Source organism: Esox lucius, chromosome 8 (genome assembly GCF_011004845.1).
Source record: "Esox lucius isolate fEsoLuc1 chromosome 8, fEsoLuc1.pri, whole genome shotgun sequence".
In the NCBI taxonomy this organism is placed as follows: domain Eukaryota; kingdom Metazoa; phylum Chordata; class Actinopteri; order Esociformes; family Esocidae; genus Esox; species Esox lucius.
This window is the reverse complement of record NC_047576.1, coordinates 425,404-450,067: the sequence shown is the minus strand read 5'-3', so window position 1 is coordinate 450,067 and position 24,664 is coordinate 425,404. Positions and strand designations below refer to the sequence as shown.

The 24,664-nt window shown below is 43.1% G+C and overlaps 2 protein-coding genes across 7 annotated transcripts in view; both read right to left on the bottom strand.

Annotated features, from left to right (window-relative positions):
- Positions 1 to 4,036, bottom strand: part of LOC105029426 (protein Shroom2) — a 50,570-nt gene extending 46,534 nt beyond the window's left edge. For 3 of the 4 annotated variants that reach the window (XM_020049238.3, XM_020049239.3, XM_020049240.3), the window contains exons 1-2: positions 3,642 to 4,036; positions 2,789 to 3,023 (exon numbers count right to left, since the gene is read on the bottom strand). In XM_020049238.3, coding sequence (XP_019904797.3) covers positions 2,789 to 3,001 — 213 coding nt within the window. In that variant the 5' untranslated portion in view covers positions 3,002 to 3,023; positions 3,642 to 4,036. The remainder of the gene's footprint in view (positions 1 to 2,788; positions 3,024 to 3,641) is intronic. The other variant, XM_013134869.4, reaches the window with a different exon arrangement.
- A 2,021-nt stretch (positions 4,037 to 6,057) lies between these two features.
- On the bottom strand, positions 6,058 to 23,584 carry LOC105029428 (AP-1 complex subunit sigma-2). Of its 3 annotated transcripts, XM_029121834.2 has the most exons (8): positions 23,400 to 23,584; positions 22,201 to 23,094; positions 20,314 to 20,492; positions 19,572 to 19,680; positions 18,402 to 18,539; positions 17,195 to 17,225; positions 13,419 to 13,534; positions 6,058 to 6,999 (listed from the first exon to the last, which is right to left on the bottom strand). In XM_029121834.2, the coding sequence occupies exons 3-7, from the start codon at positions 20,490 to 20,492 to the stop codon at positions 13,473 to 13,475; spliced, it is 519 nt and encodes a 172-aa protein (XP_028977667.1). In that variant the 5' UTR covers positions 22,201 to 23,094; positions 23,400 to 23,584; the 3' UTR covers positions 6,058 to 6,999; positions 13,419 to 13,472. The 3 variants fall into 3 exon arrangements, with proteins under 3 accessions (XP_028977667.1, XP_028977668.1, XP_028977669.1); XM_029121835.2 differs by lacking the exon at positions 17,195 to 17,225; XM_029121836.2 differs by lacking the exons at positions 13,419 to 13,534; positions 17,195 to 17,225.
- Positions 23,585 to 24,664: the final 1,080 nt, after the last annotated feature.

Here is a 24,664-nt window from a genome sequence, read left to right as displayed (position 1 = left end):
TTACCTGGTCTCATTCTGGACATACAGTTGTGCTCAAAAGTTTGCATACCCTTGGAGAATTGGTAATATATGTACCATATGTAAAGAAAACATAAGTGAGCAGGCAAAACATGTTTTTTATTTCTTATGGGATTTACATTCTACTGTAGGTCATAACAGAACGGCACAATCATAAAACAAAACATGGCAACAAAGAAAAGTCTGCATACCCTTAGTTCTTAATACTCTGCATTGTCCCCTTTAGCATCAATGACAGCATACAGTCTTTTGTAACAGTTGCCTACGAGGCCTCGAATTCTTACAGGTGGTATAGCTGCCCATTTGTGCTGGCAAAATGCCTCCAGGTCATGCAACGTCTTTGGTCATCTTGTATGAACGGCACATTTGAGATCTCCCCAGAGTGGCTTGATGATATTGAGGTCAGGAGACTGTGATGGCCACTCCAGAACCATCACCTTTTTCAGCTGTAAACAGTGGAGGGTCTACTTGGTCTTGTGCTTTGGGTTATTGTCGTTCTGTCCAAGAGCATCCCATGCGGAGCTTTCATGCAGAAGAATGCAAATTGTCTGCCAGTATTTTCTGACAACATGCTGCATTCATCTTGCCATACATTTTCACAAAATTCTCCATGCCTTTAGAGCTCACACATCCCCCATAACATCAGTGAGCCACCACCATGCTTCACAGTGGGGATGGTATTCTGTCCAATATAGGCCTTGTTGACCGCTCTTTAAACATAGCGCTTATGGTTGACCATAAAGCTCTATTTTGATCTCAGCACTCCAAATTACAGTGTGCCAAAACTGTGAGGCGTGTCAAGGTATTTTTGGGCATATTGTAACCAGGCTTTTTTGTAGCATTGGCGTGGTAAAGGCTTCTTTCTGGCAACTTGACCATGCAGCTCATTTTTGTTCATGTATCATTGTATTGTGCTCTGTGAAATAACCACACCGTCTTTTTCCAGAGCAGCCTGTATTTCTCCTGAGGTTACCTGTGGGTTTTTCTTTGTATGCCAAACAATTCTTCTGGCAGTTTTGGCTGAAATCTTTCTTGGTCTACCTGACCTTGGCTTGGTATCAAAAGATCCCTGAAATCTTAAGTGATTAAACAGTAGCCTTGCATTTGCAAGGCTATCTTGGTTATCTTTTTATATCCTTAACTTTATAAAGTATATAAAAGTCAAAAGACCTTGTTACACAGGTCTTTTGACTTTTCTTTTCTGCTCCCCATTGCTCAGTATCTAGCCGGCTGCATCCACGTGAGAGCTAACAAACTATTTATACACAGACACTAATTGTAATTTAAAAAGCCACAGGTAGGGTAAATTCACCTTTAATTGCCATTTTCACCTGTGTGTGTCACCTTGTGTGTCTGTAACAAGGCCAAACATTCAAGGTTATGTAAACTTTTGATCAGGGCCATTTGGATGATTGCTGTTATCATTATGATTTAAAAAGGAGCCAAACAACTATGTGATAATAAATGGTTTCATATGATCACTATCCTTAAATAAAAGACAGTTATTTTGCATGATCAGTCATATTTTCAAAATCAATGCCAGAATTTCCCAATTTCTGCCAGGGTATGCAGACTGTACCTGGCCTCATTCTGGACATACGTATCACCTGGTCTCATTCTGAACATACGTATCACCTGGTCTCATTCTGAACATACATATCACCTGGTCTCATTCTGAACATACATATCACCTGGTCTCATTCTGAACATACATATCACCTGGTCTCATTCTGAACATACATATCACCTGGTCTCATTCTGAACATACATATCACCTGGTCTCATTCTGAACATACATATCACCTGGTCTCATTCTGAACATACATATCACCTGGTCTCATTCTGAACATACATATCACCTGGTCTCATTCTGGACATACGTATCACCTGGTCTCATTCTGATCTCTGGATTTCTCTTTTACTTTACAAGAATGCTTTATTCTCTCCTTCCCGACTTGATTGATATCTGTTAAATGTTTTCACAACATTTTCTTTTTATGGGGAATAGGGTGAACTGCACAACCACTGGGTGACTGTAGTGATGGCCAAACAAGGCTTCATTAGCGTTATTTTAGCAGCAGGATATTATGCTGGCAGCACTGATTTTCTCTCACAATAAAACCCATCATTGAACTTTATAAGGCAATATAGTTAAATCTAGTCAGAAAAAAGAACAGACAAAAATAGCATTGGAAAATACATTACATAAAATGGACAGACTAAATGTTTTACTATATTGCCTTATACATTTCAATGATGGCTTTTCTTTTGAAAAATGTAATCTGAGTTAGCGCTGATAGCATAATATCCTGCTGCTAGAAGAACTGTAATGAAGCCTCGTATGGCCATCACTAGGTTACTGACAGGCAGACATGCTGAATGGACAGAAACAGACATGGCAGCCAGACAAAAAAACACTTACAGAGGAATACGACTTCATGCAGAGAGAAACAGCAGAGCTGGGAAATCCTGTTCCTGTTTTACACCCCCACCCACCCAGACACACTCCAAGAACAGGCTGCTGTATGGTCAAGCCTTCAGATGAACTACTGAATCAACATCGTCCAGCATTCTTTGTCAAAATCCCCATGGAAGAAGCCAATCAGTTCAGACTGGTACTCTTCCTTTTTGACAAGGATATATTTGAAACATAAGAATGTACTAAATGTGACAGAATGTATTTTTTGGTATGTGGATGCGCTCAGAACTTGGAAGGTACTTTTATGTGCACAAAAATGCAGATGAACTTGGAGTGCATCTGTTGAATTACCTTTGTTATCAGCAAAGCCTCTCTGTGCTCTCGACCTCCTTTGAGTGTGAACCCCCATGGAGCTCCCCCGGAGAGCAGGACCTCGACCAGCCGCCACCCCTCCACTCCATCCCGGCTCCTCTGATCCATGTCTCCTCGTCTGTCCATTAGCCACTGTTTATGATCTCCATCAGAATACCGGGCGTCTCTCCTGTTATCTCCAGCAATGTCCATGCCGCTTAGAATAACAGCTTACCTGAGGAGACAGGTGGAAAAGAGTTCATAATAATATATAAAAAGTTTTCAATAAAAAAGAACTAGTATTAAATTAGCCCATTACTGCTTCGGTTCAGCTAATGCTCTTAGCTGATAGAATTAAACAACCTGTCAGCATGGAAGGTTGAGCTAATGTAAACTACAGTAAATAGTTAAAATATCCCATTAAGAGTGAGTTAATCTGTCAAGTTAATGGTAGTGAAATAACGTTGCTAGTTAACTGAACAAATAAACTGGCAGAACATAGCTGGCCTACTTTCAATATAAGATGTACAGTATTTACCTAGCGTAGCTAGTCAGTGAAGATTATGTTCAACAACAACAATGGCAACTAAGTCTTACGCACCTCAAGCTACAGAAGCTAACTAGGCTAGCTACAAAACAGCAGTCAAATACCTATTTTTTCCCACAACTAAAGAGATAGCTACATAGGACGGCCAGAAGAAAATAGTTTTTAAAAAAAACACTACGGTATTAACGTTACATTTGAAAACAAAATAAAACATTCTGTCATAACAATGGTTTGCTTGAATAATTCAGGGTAGAGGCAAACTTGATACAGAACTGCGTTCATCGTTTCCAATAGTATCAGCGTTACCTGGGATTTCAACTCGTTGAAAATGATCTTTCTTCTTGGCTTGCCTGGTTGACGCGCACAGATTTCCAATTTATGCATTCTTCATATTCGTCTCTTTTCCTGAAGTATGTAGAACAACTTAGCAACTTAGCGCCTGAAAGAAAACCGCCGTTTACAAAACAAGGGAAACGCTAGCATTGCTAACTATTAACCTGTGGAGTCAGTCGTCTGCCAATGTAGATAATGGATTACAGAACAACCTGGGATGACCGGTAGAGGCGCGGGAGGAACATGATGGAGCTGTCAGGACAAAGCCAAGTTTTCCTCTACTTTTAAGCCTGGAATAAATACCAGAACATTTGATTCAATAACATATTTCAGATCTAACTAACTATCAACGCGGGAATCGCTTTCTTCGTATAAAAGTATTTTCTCAGGACTGTTTTGCGCAGCATCTGACATCTACAAAGTTTCTAAAGAAACGCATCGGTGTACTGTACAACATCACCACTGTCTGGCCACATGATGGAAGTACACCTACCTCAAAATCCTCCCAGTAAGTTTTGTGTTAGCAATATGTACTTTGGCAATATGTACACATGTGCGTCATGGCAATAACGTGAACTGAACGGAGAGTGGCAGAGCAACCACCACGTTGGCTGCTACGTGTGTTTATTCTACTAGATGAAACGTCCGTATTAAACTAGGCAGTAAAACGGAGTACAACAAAGACATTTAAACCGACAATTTATGCGTTTCCATAGCAACTGTCCCCTATTTTTCCTGTGTTACGGGTCGGGAGAAGGTTGCATTCTAATCCAAAACGCGAACGCAGACCATAATTAAAAACCACAATGTTCAAAGACAAAGGTTGAGGGACGTGTCCAAAAAACTGAGGGACATGAACCTGCTGATGGCAAGGTTCAAGAACAGGCTACATTGTTCATGTTTTTGAATATATATACGGATGTCAAAGACAAGGGGGAAAAAACAGACGTACACCTATTATGTTCTACAGCCGGGAAAGGACACTGAAAATCAGCTGCGATCACTGAAATGTTCGCAGTACCTCATTACTGTATCTCATGTGCGGCGGCCAGTTAGAACAAATTCGTTGCCCATCTCTCTTCTATAAAGACTTGGTGCCTTAGCAACATAAGCACAGAACTCAAGTTCATTTGACAATATTTAGTTATGTTTAAGTGTTAAAAATGTAAAAGAAAAAAACGGTAATCAATTGTTTTGTTTCTGATAACAATTTAGTTGTATTGGAATATATGCTGTTTTATTGCCACTCTAATAAAATAAAATCGTTTAGGATTTGTAATCATTGTTATTGGAGTTTCACAGTGGATTTCTTCTACTTAAACATTTGTTCCGGAATTTGTGGCCACAGGCAACTGCGTATGTTTGTACTGTATATTGGGGTCGCCTGGGTCACGATGTTCACTCTTTTCCAGGGAGGTCACATTGACCTGTCTGTAATATTGGGGGTGCCTCTGGCCACGGGTTGTCAAGGTGTTTAACTAGGACATATCTCCTAAAGTTTGAACACCTCATGTATGTTTATGAGCCATTTTGTGCCCCATGTCATCAAAACCACTCACTCTCAAATTAGGATGATTGGGTTTCTACTTATACAGGTGCATCTAAAAAAAATTGAATACAAAGGACATCACAGACATAAACAATTCCTACCCATCTACTGACTCAAATGTTAAAGAAAAAAGCTAGGTCTTAAGGTGGGATTTAAAAATGTTGCTACTAGTAGAAGACCTAATATATAAAGGTAGGCTGTTCCACAACTTTGGAGCAGTAACAGAAAATGCAAGATCTCCTTTAACCTTCAGAGGTGACCGTGGAACACACAAAAGCAGTTTGTTGGATGACCTAAGGGTCCTTGAGGAAGAGGGCTGGCTAAGGAGGTCTGACATATAGGAGGGTTCTGATCCATGTAGGGCATTAAAAACAAATAAAATAACCTTCAAATAAATCCTATATTTAACGGGTAGCCAGTGGAGAGAGGCCAGTACAGGAGTGATACTTTCTTTTTTGTACCAGTTCAAAACCTAGCAAATGCATTTTGGACTAGCTTAAGGCGAGACAAGGAAGACGGACAGTGTAAAATAGTGTTAGTCTGTAATGTTATTACACATGGTTAGGCTGTAATATGGTGAAGCTGTAATGTTATTACACATGGTTAGGCTAATATGGTGGGGCTGTAATGTTATTACACATGGTTAGGCTAATATGGTGGGGCTGTAATGTTATTACACATGGTTATACTGTAATATGGTTAGACAGTAATGTTATTAAACATGGTTAAGTTGTAATATGGTGTGTGTGTGTGTGTGTGTGAGATCAAAATTTCCATGGAATTCTGGATCTAGATAAAAAGTACCATTCTAAACACATATTTCAAACAATGTTTTCTTCCAGAACTATTTATTATACTTCATTTAAAATGATAATTCATTTGTGAGACAAATTAAACAAACAACATACAACAATGACAAATGTGGAATACTAATACCCAATACACTTGGGAGATTCATTAAAAACTTTTAACATTTTCATTGTAAAAGTCTGTCATTAAATCAAAAGCTAAGACATCTTCATTGATCAGTGCACATAGCTAACTAGCACACATGTGAATGTGACACTTATACCCAGCAGTGTTTCTGACCCTAAATGGACTTTCTTCAGCTGATCAGCATGAACATGTTAAAATGCTTACTTTTAATCCTTACATATAAAACAAAATAATAATGGTCACTTCTAAACCTCCTGCAAGTCATACTAAATAATAGACTATTTTTGCTGAATCATTACAAACCATACATAAAACACCTATACAGAAATAAAATCACGACACAACAAGAAAGGTCAATGGCCTAAGCATGTGTGTTCCTATGTGTGATCGATCATTTGCTGTACCATGTTGTCTCAGTAAACATTGAAAGAAACACAATGGCTAAATTCATAAATGAACATACAAACAATGACAAGCCATTGAAGAGCCCATGTTTAAACATACAGTCTAATAAACCCATGAACGTAACATAATTTAACCAAAATGATTCTCAGGCTAGACACCAAACAGCGGAAACAGCTGACAGAAGTGAGAGGAGCTGAAGCTGTGGACCAATGGCAGTGTGGTGACGCCAGTGCTTAGGGGGCGGGGAAAATGTGCTGAATAGGGGAGGGGCCAAGTGCTGAATAGGGGTGTGGCCATATGCTTAATGGGGGAGGGGCAATGTCCTGAATGGGGGAGGGGCTCAGCATGCAGGATTGACAGGACAGCAGTGATGACAGCAGCAGCAGCAGCAGCAGTAGGTGCGATTTAGTACACAGGCACATTAAAGTACTCATGACGGGGCTGAAGGGAGAGAAAGGCACAGAGCTGTGAGACAACAGGAAGACACACAACATTCCTGCCTAACTGCTTTGCAGACACCAACTACACAGCAACCTGCTAGACTGTACATTCAACAACTGCATCTTCAATGTAGTCAGGCAGGAACATGGACAACACCCACAGGACAGAAGGGGGGGTGCAGGACACAGCAGCAGGTAGAACATGATTAATCACTAAACACTGTGAATGTAGGCCTTGATAGAGAACTACTGTAAAACACCAAACACTGAATACAGGCCTTGCTAAAGAACTACTATGAAATTAAGTACTGTGAATACAGGCATTGATAGAGAGCTACAACAACACACTGTCTTATTGGACCCCTTAGTGAAGATGAGCAAAAAAGGCTATGAAAGAATGTTTCTGTTTATCAGATAGATCACACACTCAAAGTATTTCCATTCACTCGTACATGCATATGCGCCCTCCAGTTCATCCGAATCATTAAGAAGCATTTATAAGCGGTTTCACAACCTTGAAAATATGTACAAATTCCAGCAGTTTCAAGGATTTTAGGCAACTGTACAAACCCAGTAAAACAATCCATGCCAACAAGCTATAGGTATATACACTCACCTAAAGGATTATTAGGAACACCTGTTCAATTTCTCATTAATGCAATTATCTAATCAACCAATCACATGGCAGTTGGTTCAAGCATTTAGGGGTGTGGTCCTGGTCAAGACAATCTCCCTGTACTCCAAACTGAATGTCAGAATGGGAAAGAAAGGTGATTTAAGCAATTTTGAGCGTGGCATGGTTGTTTGGTGCCAGATGGGCCGTATTTCACAATCTGCTCAGTTACTGGATTTTCACGCACAACCATTTCTAGGGTTTACAAAGAATGGTGTGAAAAGGGAAAAACATCCAGTATGCGGCATTCCTGTGGGCGAAAATGCCTTGTTGATGCTAGAGGTCAGAGGACAATGGGCCGACTGATTCAAGCTGATAGAAAAGCAACTTTGACTGAAATAACCACTCGTTACAAACGAGGTATGCAGCAAAGCATTTGTGAAGCCACAACACGCACAACTTTGAGGCGAATGGGCTACAACAGCAGAAGACCCCACCGGGTACCACTCATCTCCACTGCAAATAGGAAAAAGAGGCTACAATTTGCACAAGCTCATCAAAATTGGACAGTTGAAGACTGGAAGAATGTTGCCTGGTCTGATGAGTCTCGATTTCTGTTGAGACATTCAGATAGTAGAGTCAGAATTTGGCGTAAACAGAATGAGAACATGGATCCATCATGCCTTGTTACCACTGTGCAGGCTGGTGGTGGTGGTGGTGTAATGGTGTGGGGGATGTTTTCTTGGCACACTTTAGGCCCCTTAGTGCCAATTGGGCATGGTTTAAATGTCCATCCCTTTATGACCACCATGTACCCATCCTCTGATGGCTAATTCCAGCAGGATAATGCACCATGTCACAAAGCTCGAATCATTTCAAATTGGTTTCTTGAACATGACAATGAGTTCACTGTACTGAAATGGCCCCCACAGTCACCAGATCTCAACCCAATAGAGCATCTTTGGGATGTGGTGGAACAGGAGCTTCGTGCCCTGGATGTGCATCCCACAAATCTCCATCAACTGCAAGATGCTATCATATCAATATGGACAAACACTCCTAAAGAAAGCTTTCAGCACCTTGTTGAATCAATACCACGTAGAATTAAGGCATTTCTGAAGGCAAAAGGGGGTCAAACACAGTATTAGTATGGCGTTCCTAATAATCCTTTAGGTGAGTGTACAGCTCTGGAAAGAATTAAGAGACCACTGCAAAATTATCAGTTTCTCTGGTTTTACTATTCATAGGTATGTGTTTGAGTAAAATTAACAATTAACTACTAACAACATTACTCCCAAATTCCAAATAAAAATATTTTCATTTAGAGTATTTATTCGTACAAAATAACAACTAGTCAAAATAACCAAAAAATATGCATTGTTTTCAGACCTCAAATAATGCAAATAAAACAAATTCATATTCATTTTTCAACAACAAAATACTAATGTTTTAACTCAGGAAGAGTTCAGAAATCAATATTTGGTGGAATAACCCAGATTTTTTATCACAGCTTTCAAGAGTCTTGGCATGGTCTCCACAGTCAGTCACATTGCTGTTGGGTGACTTATGCCACTCCTGGCACAAAAATTCAAGTAGCTCAATTTGTTGGCTTGTGACCATACCTTCTTCCTCTTGATCAAATTCCAGAGGTTTTCAATGGGGTTCAGGTCTGGAGATTGGGCTGGCCATGACAAGGTCTTGATCTGGTGGTCCTCCATCCACACCTTGATTGACTTGGCTGTGTGGCATGGAGCATTGCCCTGCTGAAAAAAACTATGAGTTGGGGGAACATTGTCAGAGCAGAAGGAAGCAGGTGTTCTTCCAGGAGAACCTTGTACTTGGCTTGATTCATGCGTCCTTCACAAAGGCAAACTGCCCGATTCCAGCCTTGCTGAAGCATCCCCAGATCTTCACCGATCCTCCACCAAATGTCACAGGGGGTGCGAGACACTGTGGCTTGTAGGCCTCTCCAGGTCTCCGTCTGACCAGGTGTTGGACTGAAAATTTGACTCGTCAGAGTCAACTTCCTCTATGGTCCAATCAAACTTCAATGATGAAGGGCTTTTTTCTAGCTTCAGCCCTGCCCCTAGGAGGCCTGTTTCAAACCGTCCTCACCGTGCACTTCACCCCAGCTGCTGTTTGCCATTCTTCATGTAGGTCACTTGATGTCATCCTACAGTTGTTGAGTGACATTCGAATGAGTTGACGGTCATCTGTCAGTGGACAGTCGTTTTGCCCTCTGCCAGTCTGTAGCTTTGTTGTCCACAATGTCTGTTGCTTGACCTTGTTCTTATGAACCGCCATCTTTTAAATTTTCAGGATGGAACCAACCTGATGCTCACTGTATCCCTCTGCCAGTAAAGCCAGAATTTAATCCTTCTTTTCCTCACTCAAAGCTTTTCTTTTCAACTCTTTTGTCATGGTGAATAGTTATTTTTTAAATTGAATTTACCTTTGAGGTACTACTTGCACTGTTTTTGCCATCCAGCTGGTCCTATTGCAAGAGAATAGTGATGACCACAGCAGTGGTTTTTATACTTTTCCCTTGTTAAATTAGATTTACATACATACATACATACATACATACATACATACATCTTCTTCCGCTTCATCCGGGGCCGGGTCGCGGGGGCAGCAGTCTAAGCAGAGATGCCCAGACTTCCCTCTCCCCAGACACTCCTCAGCTCTTCCGGGGAGACACCGAGGCGTTCCCAGGCCAGCCGGGAGACATAGTCCCTCCAGCGTGTCCTAGGTCTTCCCCGGGGTCTCCTCCCGGTGGGACGGGACCGGAAACACCTTCCCAGGAAGGCGTTCCGGAGGCATCCGAAACAGATGGACCAAGCCACCTCAGCTGACCCCTCTCGATGTGGAGGAGCAGCGGCTCTACTCTGAGCTCCTCCCGGGTGACCGAGCTTCTCACCCTATCTCTAAGGGAACGCCCAGCCACCCTGCGGAGAAAGCTCATTTCGGCCGCCTGTATCTGGGATCTTGTCCTTTCGGTCATGACCCAAAGCTCCAAAGTGGAGGAGTTTAAGTACCTATGGTTAAATTAGATTTGGTTCAGGAAATCACCAAATCATTACCTCATTAAGTAAAATGAGGTGTGCCTGTTTTGGAATTGAACAGACAGTGGAATGGCTGCCATACATGTAGAGATGCTGATTTAAGAACAATTACGAGTGGTCTAAATTTTTCCAGAGCTGTATTTCCGAAAGAAAGCCTCTACACATTGTCAGTGGATGGAGTTTGCTAACCACCATTGAAACTTTGATTGGTCTTGGAATTGATTCTATGGTCAGATAAGAAAAAATAAAACACAAACACAAGAGGTGTGTTTGACATTAAAAAAGGAAGAATAATGAAAAACATAACTGCCTCCCCAGTCTGAAATATGGTGGTTTATATGTGATGTTGTTGGGATGTTTTGCCTCCAAAGTCCCTGGGGACATAGATGGGATACGAGGGACCATGGACTCTTCTGGGATACATGGGACCATGGACTCTGCCAGGAGGCTAAAACTGAGTCATTGTTGGATCTTCCAGTAGGACAATGATCCAAAGTATTCCTCTAGATCCACACAAAATTAGCTTACAAACCACAGAATCAAGCATGGCCATCCCAATTCCCAGACCCAACTCTATGGAAAACATGTAAGGTGAGCTGAAGAGAGTCCAAAAGTGAGGACCAAGCTCTCTGAAGGATCTGGAGAAATGTTGTATGGACGTATGATGTCAGATTCTTTGCGGTGTTCTTCCACCTCAACTAACACTACAGCCCTGTTTCCAAAAATGTTGGGACGCTGCGTAAAATGTAAATAAAAACAGAATGCAAATAATTTAAACACTATATTCAATAGAAAATTGTACAAAGACATGTCAAATGAAGCCGAGATATTTTAAATATTTGCCCACTTTGAATTTGATGCCAGCAACACGTTTCAAAAAAGGACAGAGGCAACAAAAGACTGGAAAAGTTGTGTAATGCCAAAAAACTAAACCTGGTGGAATACCACACAACTAATTAGGTCAATTGGTAATAGGTCAGTAACATCACTGAGTATTAAAGGATCATTCCAGAGAGGATGGGCCTATCAGAAGTGAGGATGGGGAGGGGTTCACCACTCTGAAAGACTGCTTAGCAAATAGTGCCATAATTCAAGAATAATGTATCACAACAAATAAGTTTGGGGATTTCATCGTCTACAGTACATAATATCATTAAAAGATTCAGAGAACCTGGAGAAATCTCTGTATGCAAGGGACAAGGCCTAAAACCAATATTGGATGGCCGTGATATTCGGAGACTCAGGCGGCACTGCATTAAAAACAGACATGATTCTGTAGTGGAAATCACTACATTAAAAACAGACATGATTCTGTAGTGGAAATCACTGCATGGGCTCAGGAACACCTCCAAAAAACTCTACCATGCAAAGAAGATCCAAAACCGCAGCCAACTTCTCTGGGCCCAAGCTCATTTAAGATGGATTGAGGCGAAGTGCAACTGTCCTGTGGTCTGACAAATCAAAATTTGAAATTCTTTTTGGGAATCATGGACACCACATCCTCCAGACTAAAAAGGAGAGGGACTACCCGGGTTGTTATGAGCACACAGATCAAAAGCCAGCATCCGTGATGGTATGGGGGTGAATTAGTGCACATGGAATGGGTGACTTGCACATCTGTTAAGGCACCATATAAATGCTGAACAATATATACAGGTTTTGGAGCAACATATGCTGCCACCCAGATGTCTTTTTCAGGGAAGGCCTTGCTTATTTCAGCAAGACAATGCCAAACCACATTCTGAATGTAATACAACAGCATGGCTCTGTAGTAAAAGCGTCTGGGTGCTAAACTGGCCTGCCTGCAGTCGTGACCTGTCATTTAAAACATTTGGCACATTATGAAATGAAACATAAGACAAAGGAGACCCTGAACTGTTGAGCAGCTGAAATCAAGCAAGAACGGGAAAACATTTCACTGTTAAAACTACAGAAATGTGTCTCCTCAGTTCCCAAATGCTTACAGAGTATTGTTAAAATAATAGGTGATGCCACAAAGTGGTAAGCTTTTTTGCTGGCATCAAATTCAAAATGGGCATGAATTTTCCCAAAAACAATGAAATTTCTCAGTTTCAACATTTGATATGTTGTATGTGTACTACTTTCAATTAAATATAGGGATACACGATTTGCACATCAGTGCATTCTGTTTTTATTTGCATTTATTGCTTCGTTTTTTGGAAACAGGGTGTGGAAGACTCAGTGCTGCTGTATTTGAAAGGGCAGGGGGCATTAAATACAGGAGTGGCATGTTTTAAGAACAATGTAACACAATCTATTATTAGGTTTATCTTATAGTGTAACCAAGCTGATAAACAAAGCCATTTGTGTAGGATATTTTGCTCATCTTTACCCAGAGGTAAAATTATCCTGGACAGCACTGAAAAACAAACTGTCACACAGACACGCATAAACAGTGTTTTCCAGTAACTTACAAACATAAGTACTTCCTCATAGAAAGACAACACTGTAAGATGGACAAGAAGGTAGCTACAGGTTGAGGTACCACTAGAAATTAATATACAACAAGAGGCTTTCTAAGTACTGGTTTAGGTAAAACAACAGCCTTCCTAGCTAGGGGTTAAGGTTCAAGGTTTTCTTAGCTAGAGGTGGAGGTACTAGTGTACCAATACCAACGCAGACCTTAACTCTACAGCTCAACAGGGATCAACAGAAATAGAAAATGCAGGCAAGTGGCCATACAGCTATGAAAGTTGACTGACAAGACAGTACAGAATTCACCTCAGGGTTTTTAAACAGACTGGTAAGACAGTTCAGTACACCTCAGGGTTTAGCCTAGTTCTGGAAGAGGCCAGAGGACTCGGAGGCCCCCCCGCCGATATTAGGAACCAGCATACCTGAAGCATAAACATTGGATGAGCAGAAAGATTAGTTGATTTCCAGTTCTACAGTTCTAGACTACAGTTCTACAGTTATCAACTAACACTAACAGCCTGCTAGGTTAATTTAACCCTAAACCTAACCTTAGGCTAGGAATACAATCTTGGTTCCCTGAGGAAAGGTATAAGGTTCAACATGCTAAGGGACATCCATCACGTGTGCACAACCCAGTTACAACAAACTAAATCATGCCTGTTGAGACAAACAGGTCTTGAGTCAGTTTGAGGTCCCCGCCTCCTGGGTGATAGAAGCCTGGCTCAGGTCTGCTCTTTACTGTGGCTAAAACGAGAGAACCACGGTTATAGTCATAATCAAGTTCCCTTTCAGTCAGTGACTCAATACAACACGCTGCAGGATGATACAGCCACCTGCGACAGTCTTATTCTTTCAGGGCCATGTGGAATATGCAGACTGCTTCCTCACCTATTCCTACTGGATCAATACCACCTTGCGCTCAGTGCCAGTGACACCAGGGTGATTAAACTTCACCAAATACATGCAACGTGGAACGCAGCTCACCACAACGCAACAATTTGCCATAGTCAACACTTCAAATAGTGCCCAGGGTGCGGTCCTGCCCTCAGTGGTGTAAAAACAATGTAAAAGGCACCTGTCAGCCTGTGATGCTACATGCCAAGCAGATAACCTCTGTAACCCTGTGACAGACCAAGAAATGGAACAAGATTGAAGGCTAGGGTCCTAGAAGACAGTCACTGGAATTCAGCTCTGAGTTTCATACAAAAACCAACAATAGGACAAATGCAGTATTGGAGATGATTTAAAGATTTAGTCTCTTTAGTGTCCATTCAGAACCACACTTAAGACCTAGGTGTTTGGTTTAACAGACTAACTGGGCACAAACCAGCCAAAACTGAATAATTAAAAGGACAACTCCAGAACCAAAAATACCTCAAAATCATAGTGCAGCTCATGTTTCCAACATGTTAGAATTTGAAAGCATCTTTTTTTCCTTTAGCTAGCCTAGCAAAAATGACCTAGCCACAACACCTCTCTCTCTAGTGGTTGCGGGTGGTAAATTGCATTTAATCTCACAATTCAACTAAGTGAATCAATAAACAGAGACCAAAGCTGCAAGTTAACTTATGGAAAACAAAATCACGCCTCAATGGGTTACATCAGTTTTTAACAAGAACAAACAACTCTCCCTGAGGACAGAACATTTAAACCTCCCTTTATTATTGATGACAGACATCATCTGCACAGTTTTATAAAGATAGGGGTTATAAGGACAGTTTCATAAAGATAGGGGTTATAAGGACAGTTTCATACTGATAGGGGTTATAAGGACAGTTTCATAAAGATAGGGGTTATAAGGACAGTTTCATACAGATAGGGGTTATAAGGACAGTTTCATACAGATAGGGGTTATAAGGACAGTTTCATAAAGATAGGGGTTATATGGACAGAAGCCAAGTCCTCTGTAGTGAAATGTTGATCACACACATACATTTTGGTACTTCTCTGGCTCTGTTCACAGAGTATTTAGGGTTTATAATTGACCATTTGTATTACTAGGGCTATAACATTTCTTCATCAAGAAAGAACTTTGGTCAGGCAAATGTGAATGTCTGACCCGGATCTGGACAAGCCACGGGGGGGGGGGGGGGGGGGGGGTAGGGGGGGTGTTGGGAGGATCAATCTGTCTGGGAAAGAGCCAGGCTTTTAACCCCGGGCAGAAGGGGCTCCCAGGCCTGACAACCACAGCCAGGGGAAATAGGAGTGATGCTCCAGCCTTCACCACCCCATCCAGATTCCGGTAGATTGCGACAAACAGATACACCTTCCTCATCCATTCATTAAAGAGAGTCAGATATCAGTGTCTAAACCAATGTGAGCATTTCAGTTCCAGAAAACACTATTACTGTGTTTCACCTCTTGTTGGACGCTCTCACATGAGGTAAAGCACATTATGCTGCATGCAGTCAAACAACACAACACTCTGAAACCCATGCCGAATGACTGGGTCACACCATCCTGACTGACTGGCTGGCTGATTTACCGACAGACTGATTGACTGACTAGGAAGCTACCTGACTGGTTCACACCACGCAAATGAATTGAATGGCTCACTACTGGACTGGTTTACACCATGCTGACTGACCGGTTGGCTGATTTACTGACTGGCTCATGTCATGCTGACTGGCTGGATGATATACACGACTGGTTCATGCCATGTTGACCGACAAGCTGGCTAATTTACTGACTGGTCATGCCATGCTGACCGACCAGCTGGCTGGCTGATTTACTGACTGGTTCATGCCATGCTGTCTGACCGGCTGGCTGGCTCATCTCATGCAAAGTTGGAATGACAGTCACAGAACACTCCACTTTTGAAACACCATGCACCATGGTATTTACCCAGCAGGCACCTGGTGAAGAGACTCCAGCCCGTCATAAGATCTCCTCATTGGGTAACCCCCCCCAGTCCTCACTCTGGCTCTACAAACACACAACAAGACATGTAAACCAGGAAGGAGCCACTGTAGCCATCCAATCACAGATGTGTCACTGTAGCCAGCCATTCAGGGTAGTGTTTCTGTAACCAGACAATCACAGAGGTTTTGGGGAATAGACAAGGTATAGGTAAGGTGAAGAGGTCAGGGTTCAGGCGAAGGGTCTAATCAAACATGAACTGAAACCATTAGATTCAAACCATATGATCTACTATTCAGCCTCATGGACATACAAGCGGCACAGTTTAAATACTTCCAGTCTCCATGATTTCCTGAGACTGCCTGGTCTTCATAACACTGTCCTTTAGACTGCAGTAATGGCTTGGTTTCTGCTGTAATGCTAATACCTACTGTACAGAGATCCTGTGAATGGACCATTACTAGCTAACTGACTGTTATAGCAGCAGGCGGTCTGGCAATAACAGCATCTGTAGAGCAGCTATCAGTTTACAGCACAGACACTGACTCAAGGGAGATGTCCCTGTGTGTTACTGATCCCTGCTTATCAACAGTGGGCTACTGTAATAGTGAAGGATCATCTAGGTCAGCAGGTTTGGCTAAACCCTACTCCTTCACCCTAATCCTTCCTCACTCACTGTTTCAAAACCCAAATCCTTTAATCGCTGAAGGTATGTTGAAATATTGAGGTATTGGTCTCCATGGCTGACATGGAAGGAATGCTGGAGGGAGAGGCATTCTGACTTATACTACACCTCGAACTCAGGCTGCAGAAACTGGAATCTCTCATTCATTCTGGAGAGGCTGGGAGGATCTTGACTGTGCTACTACAGACTGTGGTTGTTTGTTGAAGAATGCTACAATGCCAATTTGGACCTTCTCTATAGTCCATATTGCCTGGACTTCCAGACTAGTTCTGTTCTTCCGTTCTTTGCCAGATAGCAGTACACAGGGATAACTTGTGAAAATAGGGTGCTAGCTAGGGGATGGAATTAAAGTGACAGGATGTGAACATTGGGAAACCAACACGAGTAACAACACAACAAATGAAGACGGAACCGCTAAAATGTTAATATTATTACAGTTATGTGGTGGTTATCAGGTGGTAACTACAGCAGGAGCTAATCCTTACGCTAATAGCTAATAAACAGGTCTGTCTCCTGCAGGGGTTATTGTAGACTGTACCTGGGAAGAGACGGATCTGAAAGTCTAGATTCTGTAAATCACAGCAAAATAAAGAGGGAACAATTGTGTGTGAGAGTTAAAGATGGCTGTATTCAAGATTGTGACAAGGTTTTAAATCTCAGATTTCACAGTTAGTTTTACATTTTTATATGTGGGAAAAGGGAATGTCAGGAAGCACTGTTACTATACGTCTGATGTTCATGAAACTTGAGAAATAGTTTGATTTAACATTCACTTTGTTTTGTGTCAGTAATGACAGACAAACTGGAGCATTACAGTCAAACAAACTGCAATAACTTAATGGGAATATTTTTTTTAGGTTACATGAGTAGGACCTAAGCATATTTATGTTCCCAAAACTGCTGGCCCAGGGTGCATTCTGTTTGTTAAAACTGATCAGCAAGGATGTTAAAATCATATTCTCTGTGTACCCAGCTAATAACAACTGCTGCAACATATCTTCTATCGTGTGCAAATAAAACCAGTTTGTGTGTATGAAATGCATTTTGTAAAGGAAAAACAAAGTTTACAATCTGAAAAAGGTCTAAGTTAAAAGCATTTTTCAGTGAAAATGTACCAAAAATGAACTGGTTCCCATGTTATGTCTGTGTGTGCAGACTGAAGAAAGTTGAAGGTTTCATAAGATTAACTTAACGCAACTGGAGGCAAATGTAGTTTCTGACTCGTCCAAAGCTGGGTGGTTGGTCATTTAGATTTGTACAACAATGACAATGAGAAGCAGTAGTAACACTACCTACAGCTTCCTTGAACCAGCAAACCGAGACATACAAATCATCTAATCTAACGTCAGGGTGAGTAGGCATCATTCAAAATCCCCAAATCTTAAATATCCCTTGAACCTATCAGATGCCAGTTGGTAAGGCACAATGCTGATTTAATTCTACTCAATTAACTTTAAGCTGTTCTTAGTCTTCTTAGAAGTCTGAAATAACAGGTGAGATAACCGTGAAGAGAAAGACCAACAGAGAGAGTGAGAAAGAAAAAATGAGACACTTTATTATACATTTCATATTTTCCAGTTGCTGGCAATGTAAACAAATGTTCCCCAGTTATTTATTGAACTGACAGACAGATGACGACAGACAGACATGACGACAGACGACTACTCCCACATTGGAAAGATAGAGATGACTCCTCCTGCATCTTGGAGCTCAGGGTTAGAGTGTTAGTCAGTTAGGGGCCTTACCTCCTGCAGAAGATCAGCTTGTTCGATGGCCTTCAGGACGTTTTTCTTAGAAGTCTCCTGAGCCTCTCCACCTAGTAAGAACTCATCCAGGATGAAATAGGCCTTCTCAAAGTTAAAGATGATGTCCAGCTCACACACCTATAGACACACACACACACACCCACACACACACACACACACACACACACCTTCCTAAAGTGAAATATGTTGTCCTACTCACACACCTACAGACAAACACACCTACAGTACAACCTACACCTTCCTAAAGTGAAATATGATGTCCTGCTTGCTTACTCATTCAGTCACTCACCAACAAGAAGTGAATGGAAACAAGGGTGTAGAGATCAGGTGTCAGGGTGTAGAGGTCAGGGTGTGGGGGAGAGGTGTCAGTGTGTAGAGGTCAGGTGTCAGGGTGTAGAGGTCAGGGTGTGGGGGAGAGGTGTCAGGGTGTAGAGGTCAGGGTGTGGGGGAGAGGTGTCAGGGTGTAGAGGTCAGGGTGTGGGGGAGAGGTGTCAGGGTGTAGAGGTCAGGGTGTGGGGGAGAGGTGTCAGGGTGTAGAGGTCAGGGTGTGGGGGAGAGGTGTCAGGGTGTAGAGGTCAGGGTGTGGGGGAGAGGTGTCAGGGGGTAGAGGTCAGGGTGTGGGGGAGAGGTGTCAGGGGGTAGAGGTCAGGGTGTGGGGGAGAGGTGTCTGGGTGTAGAGGTCAGGGTGTGGGGGAGAGATGTCAGGGTGTAGAGGTCAGGGTGTGGGGGAGAGGTGTCAGGGGGTAGAGGTCAGGGTGTGGGGGAGAGGTGTCAGGGTGTAGAGGTCAGGGTGTGGGGGAGAGGTGTCTGGGTGTAGAGGTCAGGTGTCAGGGTGTAGAGGTCAGGGTGTGGGGGAGAGGTGTCAGGGTGTAGAGGTCAGGGTGTGGGGGAGAGGTGTCAGGGTGTAGAGGTCAGGGTGTGGGGGAGAGGTGTCTGGGTGTAGAGGTCAGGTGTCAGGGTGTAGAGGTCAGGGTGTGGGGGAGAGGTGTCAGGGGGTAGAGGTCAGGGTGTGGGGGAGAGGTGTCAGGGTGTAGAGGTCAGGGTGTGGGGGAGAGGTGTCAGGGTGTAGAGGTCAGGGTGTGGGGGAGAGATGTCAGGGTATAGAGGTCAGTAGGTGTAGAGGTCAGGTGTAGGAAGATGGGGACGTACACTGCCAAAGTACTTATCCAGTAGTTCAACATATCTGTGGATGATCTCCAGCGTTATCAGCTCATTGTCCTGGTCCTCTATGGCACAGCAGAAATACAGACTGGCGTACCTAAACACACAGTGATTAATACACAGAACACAGCAAGATAATTCCTACATGGCTGTCTGAGTAATGAGCCAGAAGGAGGTGGTGAGAGAACAGGTGGTGGAACTGGGACAGAGGAGGGACTAGGGCAGGGACAGAGGAGGGACTAGGGCAGGGACAGAGGAGGGACTACGGCAGGGACAGAGGAGGGACTAGGGCAGGGACAGAGGAGGGACTAGGGCAGGGACAGAGGAGGGACTAGGGCAGGGACAGAGGAGGGACTACGGCAGGGACAGAGGAGGGACTACGGCAGGGACAGAGGAGGGACTAGGGCAGGGACAGAGGAGGGACTAGGGCAGGGACAGAGGAGGGACTACAGCAGGGACAGAGGAGGGACTGCAGCAGGGACAGAGGAGGGACTACGGCAGGGACAGAGGAGGGACTAGGCCAGGGACAGAGGAGGGACTAGGGCAGGGATATGCTTCATCCAGAGAATTTGAAAATTCTCAAGGTATTTTGTGAGTGAAGTTAACTCATGTTCACTGAGACAATCAAAATGACCACAGTTTGACAGTGTAATGGAAAATGACTATGTGGCATAGTCATAGCATGCAGAAGTGCCCTTATGGGTTATGGTATGGCCGTGTGACCACTCACCTCTTGTAAACTACCTTGAGGTCTCTCCATTCCAGGAAGGAACACATCTTGGGTTTCCTGGCCAGGACGGTCTGGACAAGCTCTCTGGTGATCTTCTTCTTCTCCTTGTCAGCCTGGGGGACGTACCATTTCTGGAGACGCAACTTCCCCTGGCGACTGAACAACAGCATGAACTGCATCTGGAGGGGAGATGATAAGGGACATTAGGCAGGAAATGAGGGAGGGGCATTAGTGAAGACAGGAAGGAGAGGGCCAGGGAAGAGGCGGAGCATGAAGAAAGGACAGGGAAGGAGCATTACAGGAAGATAAAAGGTAAGTCATCAATGTAAAGAGACAGGAAGGGGAGGAGACATTTACATACTCTCACAACACAAATGAAAGACAATATCCAATTTAAGTTACTGGATGGTTTATAATAACAACAGGTTTAAAAGAAGAAAATACGTTGCCAGAATACAAAAATGAACGTATGGACAGGCAAACATAAAAATTAAATGACTGTTTTAAATGTCTTTCAGACCGTCTTGGATGCCCTCCCTCCAATGCCTTTCGGGGGAAGAGTCACTGGCTTGTTGTTGACTCTCTGTTGCGCACTGGTGCAATTGGGCTGTACTCTGCTGGCAATACTCGGCCCTCATTCAGGGGGGTTGCGGTAGGTGGGTGTCCCTTTGGTTGATGCCTGGCAATGTGGGTGGATTGATTTCCTGCCTGTTGGGCCCTGTCCGGGTAGGGCCACAGTGTCACCGGACCCCCCCGTCTCAGTTCCAAGGTGTTACACTGCTATATTATTGTGCTGGGGGATATGAGGAATGCACTACTAACTTTTCTCAGTCTCCTCCAGTTTTACATTTTAGGAGGAGATGAGGTCTTGGTCCACACCTGCGGATTACCTGGTTTGGGGGGCCCGTTGCTGTCCCTGTCCACCAGGTCATACTTCTGACCTAGTCTAAAATCAAATAGACTCTGGATTTAACCCAGATAAATGTATTTATTATTCCAATTGGACTCTTAATATCTCACCCGGCACAGCCAGAAGAGGACTGGTCACCCCTCTGAGCCTGGGTCCTCTCTAGGTTTCTTCCTAAAATTCAACCTTCTTAGGGAGTTTTTCCTAGCCACTGAAATTCAACACTACTGTTGTTTGCTCCTTGGGGTTTAAGGCAGGGTGTCTCTGTAAAAGCACTTTGTGACAACTGCTGTTGTAAAAAGGGCTTTATAAATACATTTGATTGATTGATTGATTGTGCAGACCATGGTGTGGTAAGATCACTCCATGGCACAAGTAACTTCTACAGTTCCCCACCCGAGATCGGGGTTCAAACCCAGAGTCCTCCCTTCCAAATGTGTTCCTGCCTGCACATTTGTTTTTTACTGTCTGAATACAAGTAATTATATCCATACAAAATAAAACCACCGCCCTCTCAACATAGCATGTTTTTTGTAAAATATTTCGTTTTACTTAAGTAGACGTACGATTTAACAATCTGTGACTGTCAAAGAAAAGTAGTTAATTGGATATAATTAATTGAAGTCAGGCATGCATGTCACTATTGAGCTCACGCGCAGAGCGTAAATTATTTCCAGGCATTCTCTGTGCACGAGTCTACCCCAAACCGAGCGCTCTCCGTGCCGCAGGAAACACAGAGCTTAAATGATAACCAAATTCCATAACTACTGTTAAATACTTCTGTTCCAATTGACTACAATAACGTCGTAGCTGATTGACCAGAAAAGTAGAAAGCGTGACACTGCCAGCTTCTACTGCAACATAACGGACTATTTTGACTTTATGACACAGCGACAGACAGACAAGCGAACTGTTCAGTTTCAAAATATTTAGGCCAAGCTTCATTAAAAGTCCCACAAAACATGCCTTAAAGGACATACCTTTTGCTCTTTAATTCTTCAAGGTTGAATTATGTAGACATAGGATATCAATACATAATAGGTTTCCACTCAAAGTGAATTAAAACGCGTCTACTGCTCCAGTTGTCACTGACTTTCTACTAAGCGCATGTCAACCGATAACTAAAGTTCTCATTGGCCCCAGGGTCGCTTTTTCATTGGTCAACAAACTACATTCCCGCCTACTCTGGCTCAGTGTTGACAACTGGGTGGTTGTGTGCGTCTTGTGCGAGTCTTGAATTTTTAAAATAAACTTCTCAAAATCTGATTTCATATAGGTTTTTAAATAGTGAAAGTGTTTCAGAGAATGTCAGAGTGTAATTTAGGAACCACTGTGAAATAATTATAGCTCAGTTTTTACTAGTCAAGTTCAGTAGACTAGCGCCCTCCAGCGAACATTCAATAGCTTTATCTGTAGGCAAGTAAGAAGAACGTAATTTCACCATTCATTCACTACAGGTTTACGATTAACAACCATAATTATTTAAGAAATGAGTCTGTGACACAGTTAGCCTTTCTATGCACCTCCGACATATGCAGAACATTTTTACCCTTATTCCAGGCAAGTTTGACTGAGAACATGCATTTTCCCAGTAAAATAATCCTTTGCAATTGCTAAGACCACCACCAACACAAAAGGTTACAATCATAAAACCAGATACTTTAATCAAAATGTACGCTTTATATCCAGGCTTAGTCTTCCATAGAATGGCGACAGAGATGAACAGTTCCCAAGGCTGAGCAGAGCTCCAGGCGGGTGATTGTTCCATACTGGTTGAGCTGGGAGAGCCGAGCTGCTTCTGAGCATACTTGGAAAGAAAGCTCCCTGGATCGAGGCCGTGGCCCGGTAGGCATGGAGCTCCAGACTGGACTCACCTGCTCAGGGTCAGACAACACAAGACATTCTCTAGTCCAAAAACATCACCCTTCCCCCTTTATAGTGCAGCACTAAGCCATGATCTAAATACATGGTCTGAAGTGCAATATAGACAATAGGATGTTATTTGGGACACACTAGAGAACTTTAAAGTTGTCACTACCCCCATCCACAGATAACCATTAGGCATGAAGTGCAGATGGCCTTGACCTGTTCAGTCAGTCCCAATCAGTGAAGGGTCATTTAGAAAGTTCACCTGGACCCAACAGCATCAAACTAAGATGAAAATAAATGTTTTGCTCACCTCCTTGTAAAGCCTGTACATGTACGATGAGTAGATGCAGAGCCTTTATTTGTATATTCCACTGTGATTTTTCACCTTCTTGGCCATTGAAGTACCAAGATATTTCATGTTCTTCTTTAAGAAAATGAACATGCAAAATGTGTTTATTCACATGATAATAATGTGTTTCCACTCACACCACCATATTTTACTTACAGTGTTTCCCCTCAGAAAACAGCCTGGCTACTTCTACTCAGATGAATCAGCAGGTGTCCTCTTTAGGTGATTGCTGATTGCAATCAGCCTTGCAACAGGACCTTCTCTTGCCCAATAAGAAATGGACCATTACCCTCTTCATAACCCCTTCAGCTGAGACATTCAAACCATTTTGAATACAACAAATGCCAGACGTAGGGGAATAAATGCGGGAGGCAAGTTAGATTTTCACTGTCAAAAACTGCAGAGTTAAGAGTGATTAGATAGGAAGGTGTGACCTAGTCCAAGCCACTGCCCCAGATGCACATATACCACTACAGCATGGGTTTGAATCTGACACACTGCTAATCAGCACACTCTTTCACTCTGCCACATGTACAAATATGTCCCAATATTTCAAGTGATTTACAAGTCTTTGGTCAACTGAGAAAATGGTTTAAACCCATTTATCAGAGCAGGAAGTGATTATTTCATTTGAATACTCTAAGTGTAATTGTCCAGAGGAGGGAATCAGGATGTATGTGCCAGTTGGCCATTTAGTTGCCAAGTGGGCTAATGGCAGGCAGGCCAGTGAGTTGGGGGTTGGTTTGTGGGCTAATGGGAGGCAGGCCAGTGAGTTGGGGGTTGGTTTGTGGGCTGAAGGCAGACAGGGCAGTGAGATGGGGGTTGGTTTGTGGGCTAAATGGCAGGCAGGACAGTGAGTTTGGGCTTAGTTTATGGGCTAATGGCAGGCAGGGCAGTGAGTTGGTTTGTGGGCTAATGGCAGTCAGGACAGTGAGTTGGGGGTTGGTTTGTGGGCTAAATGGCAGGCAGGGCAGTGAGTTGGGGGTTGGTTTGTGGGTAATGGCAGGCAGGGCAGTGAGTAGGGGGTTGGCTTGTGGGCTAATGGCAGGCAAGACAGTGAGTTGGGGGTTGTTTTGTGGGCTAATGGCAGGCAGGACAGTGAATTGGGGGTTGGTTTGTGGGCTAATGGCAGGCAGGGCAATGAGTTGGGGGTTGGTTTGTGGGCTAATGGCAGGCAGGACAGTGAGTTGGTTTGTGGGCTAAATGGCAGGCAGGGCAGTGAGTTG

Excerpts from the sequence above, each read along its gene's own strand:
- LOC105029428 (XM_029121834.2), bottom strand. The coding sequence starts at position 20,492 with ATGCAGTTCATGCTGTTGTTCAGTCGCCAGGGGAAGTTGCGTCTCCAG. Across the intron at positions 19,681-20,313 it reads CTCAAGGTAGTTTACAAGAG|GTACGCCAGTCTGTATTTCT; the intron begins GTGAGTGGTCAC and ends CTGTGTGTTTAG. Across the intron at positions 13,535-17,194 it reads TCAGATCCGTCTCTTCCCAG|GTATGCTGGTTCCTAATATC; the intron begins GTACAGTCTACA and ends TTTATGCTTCAG.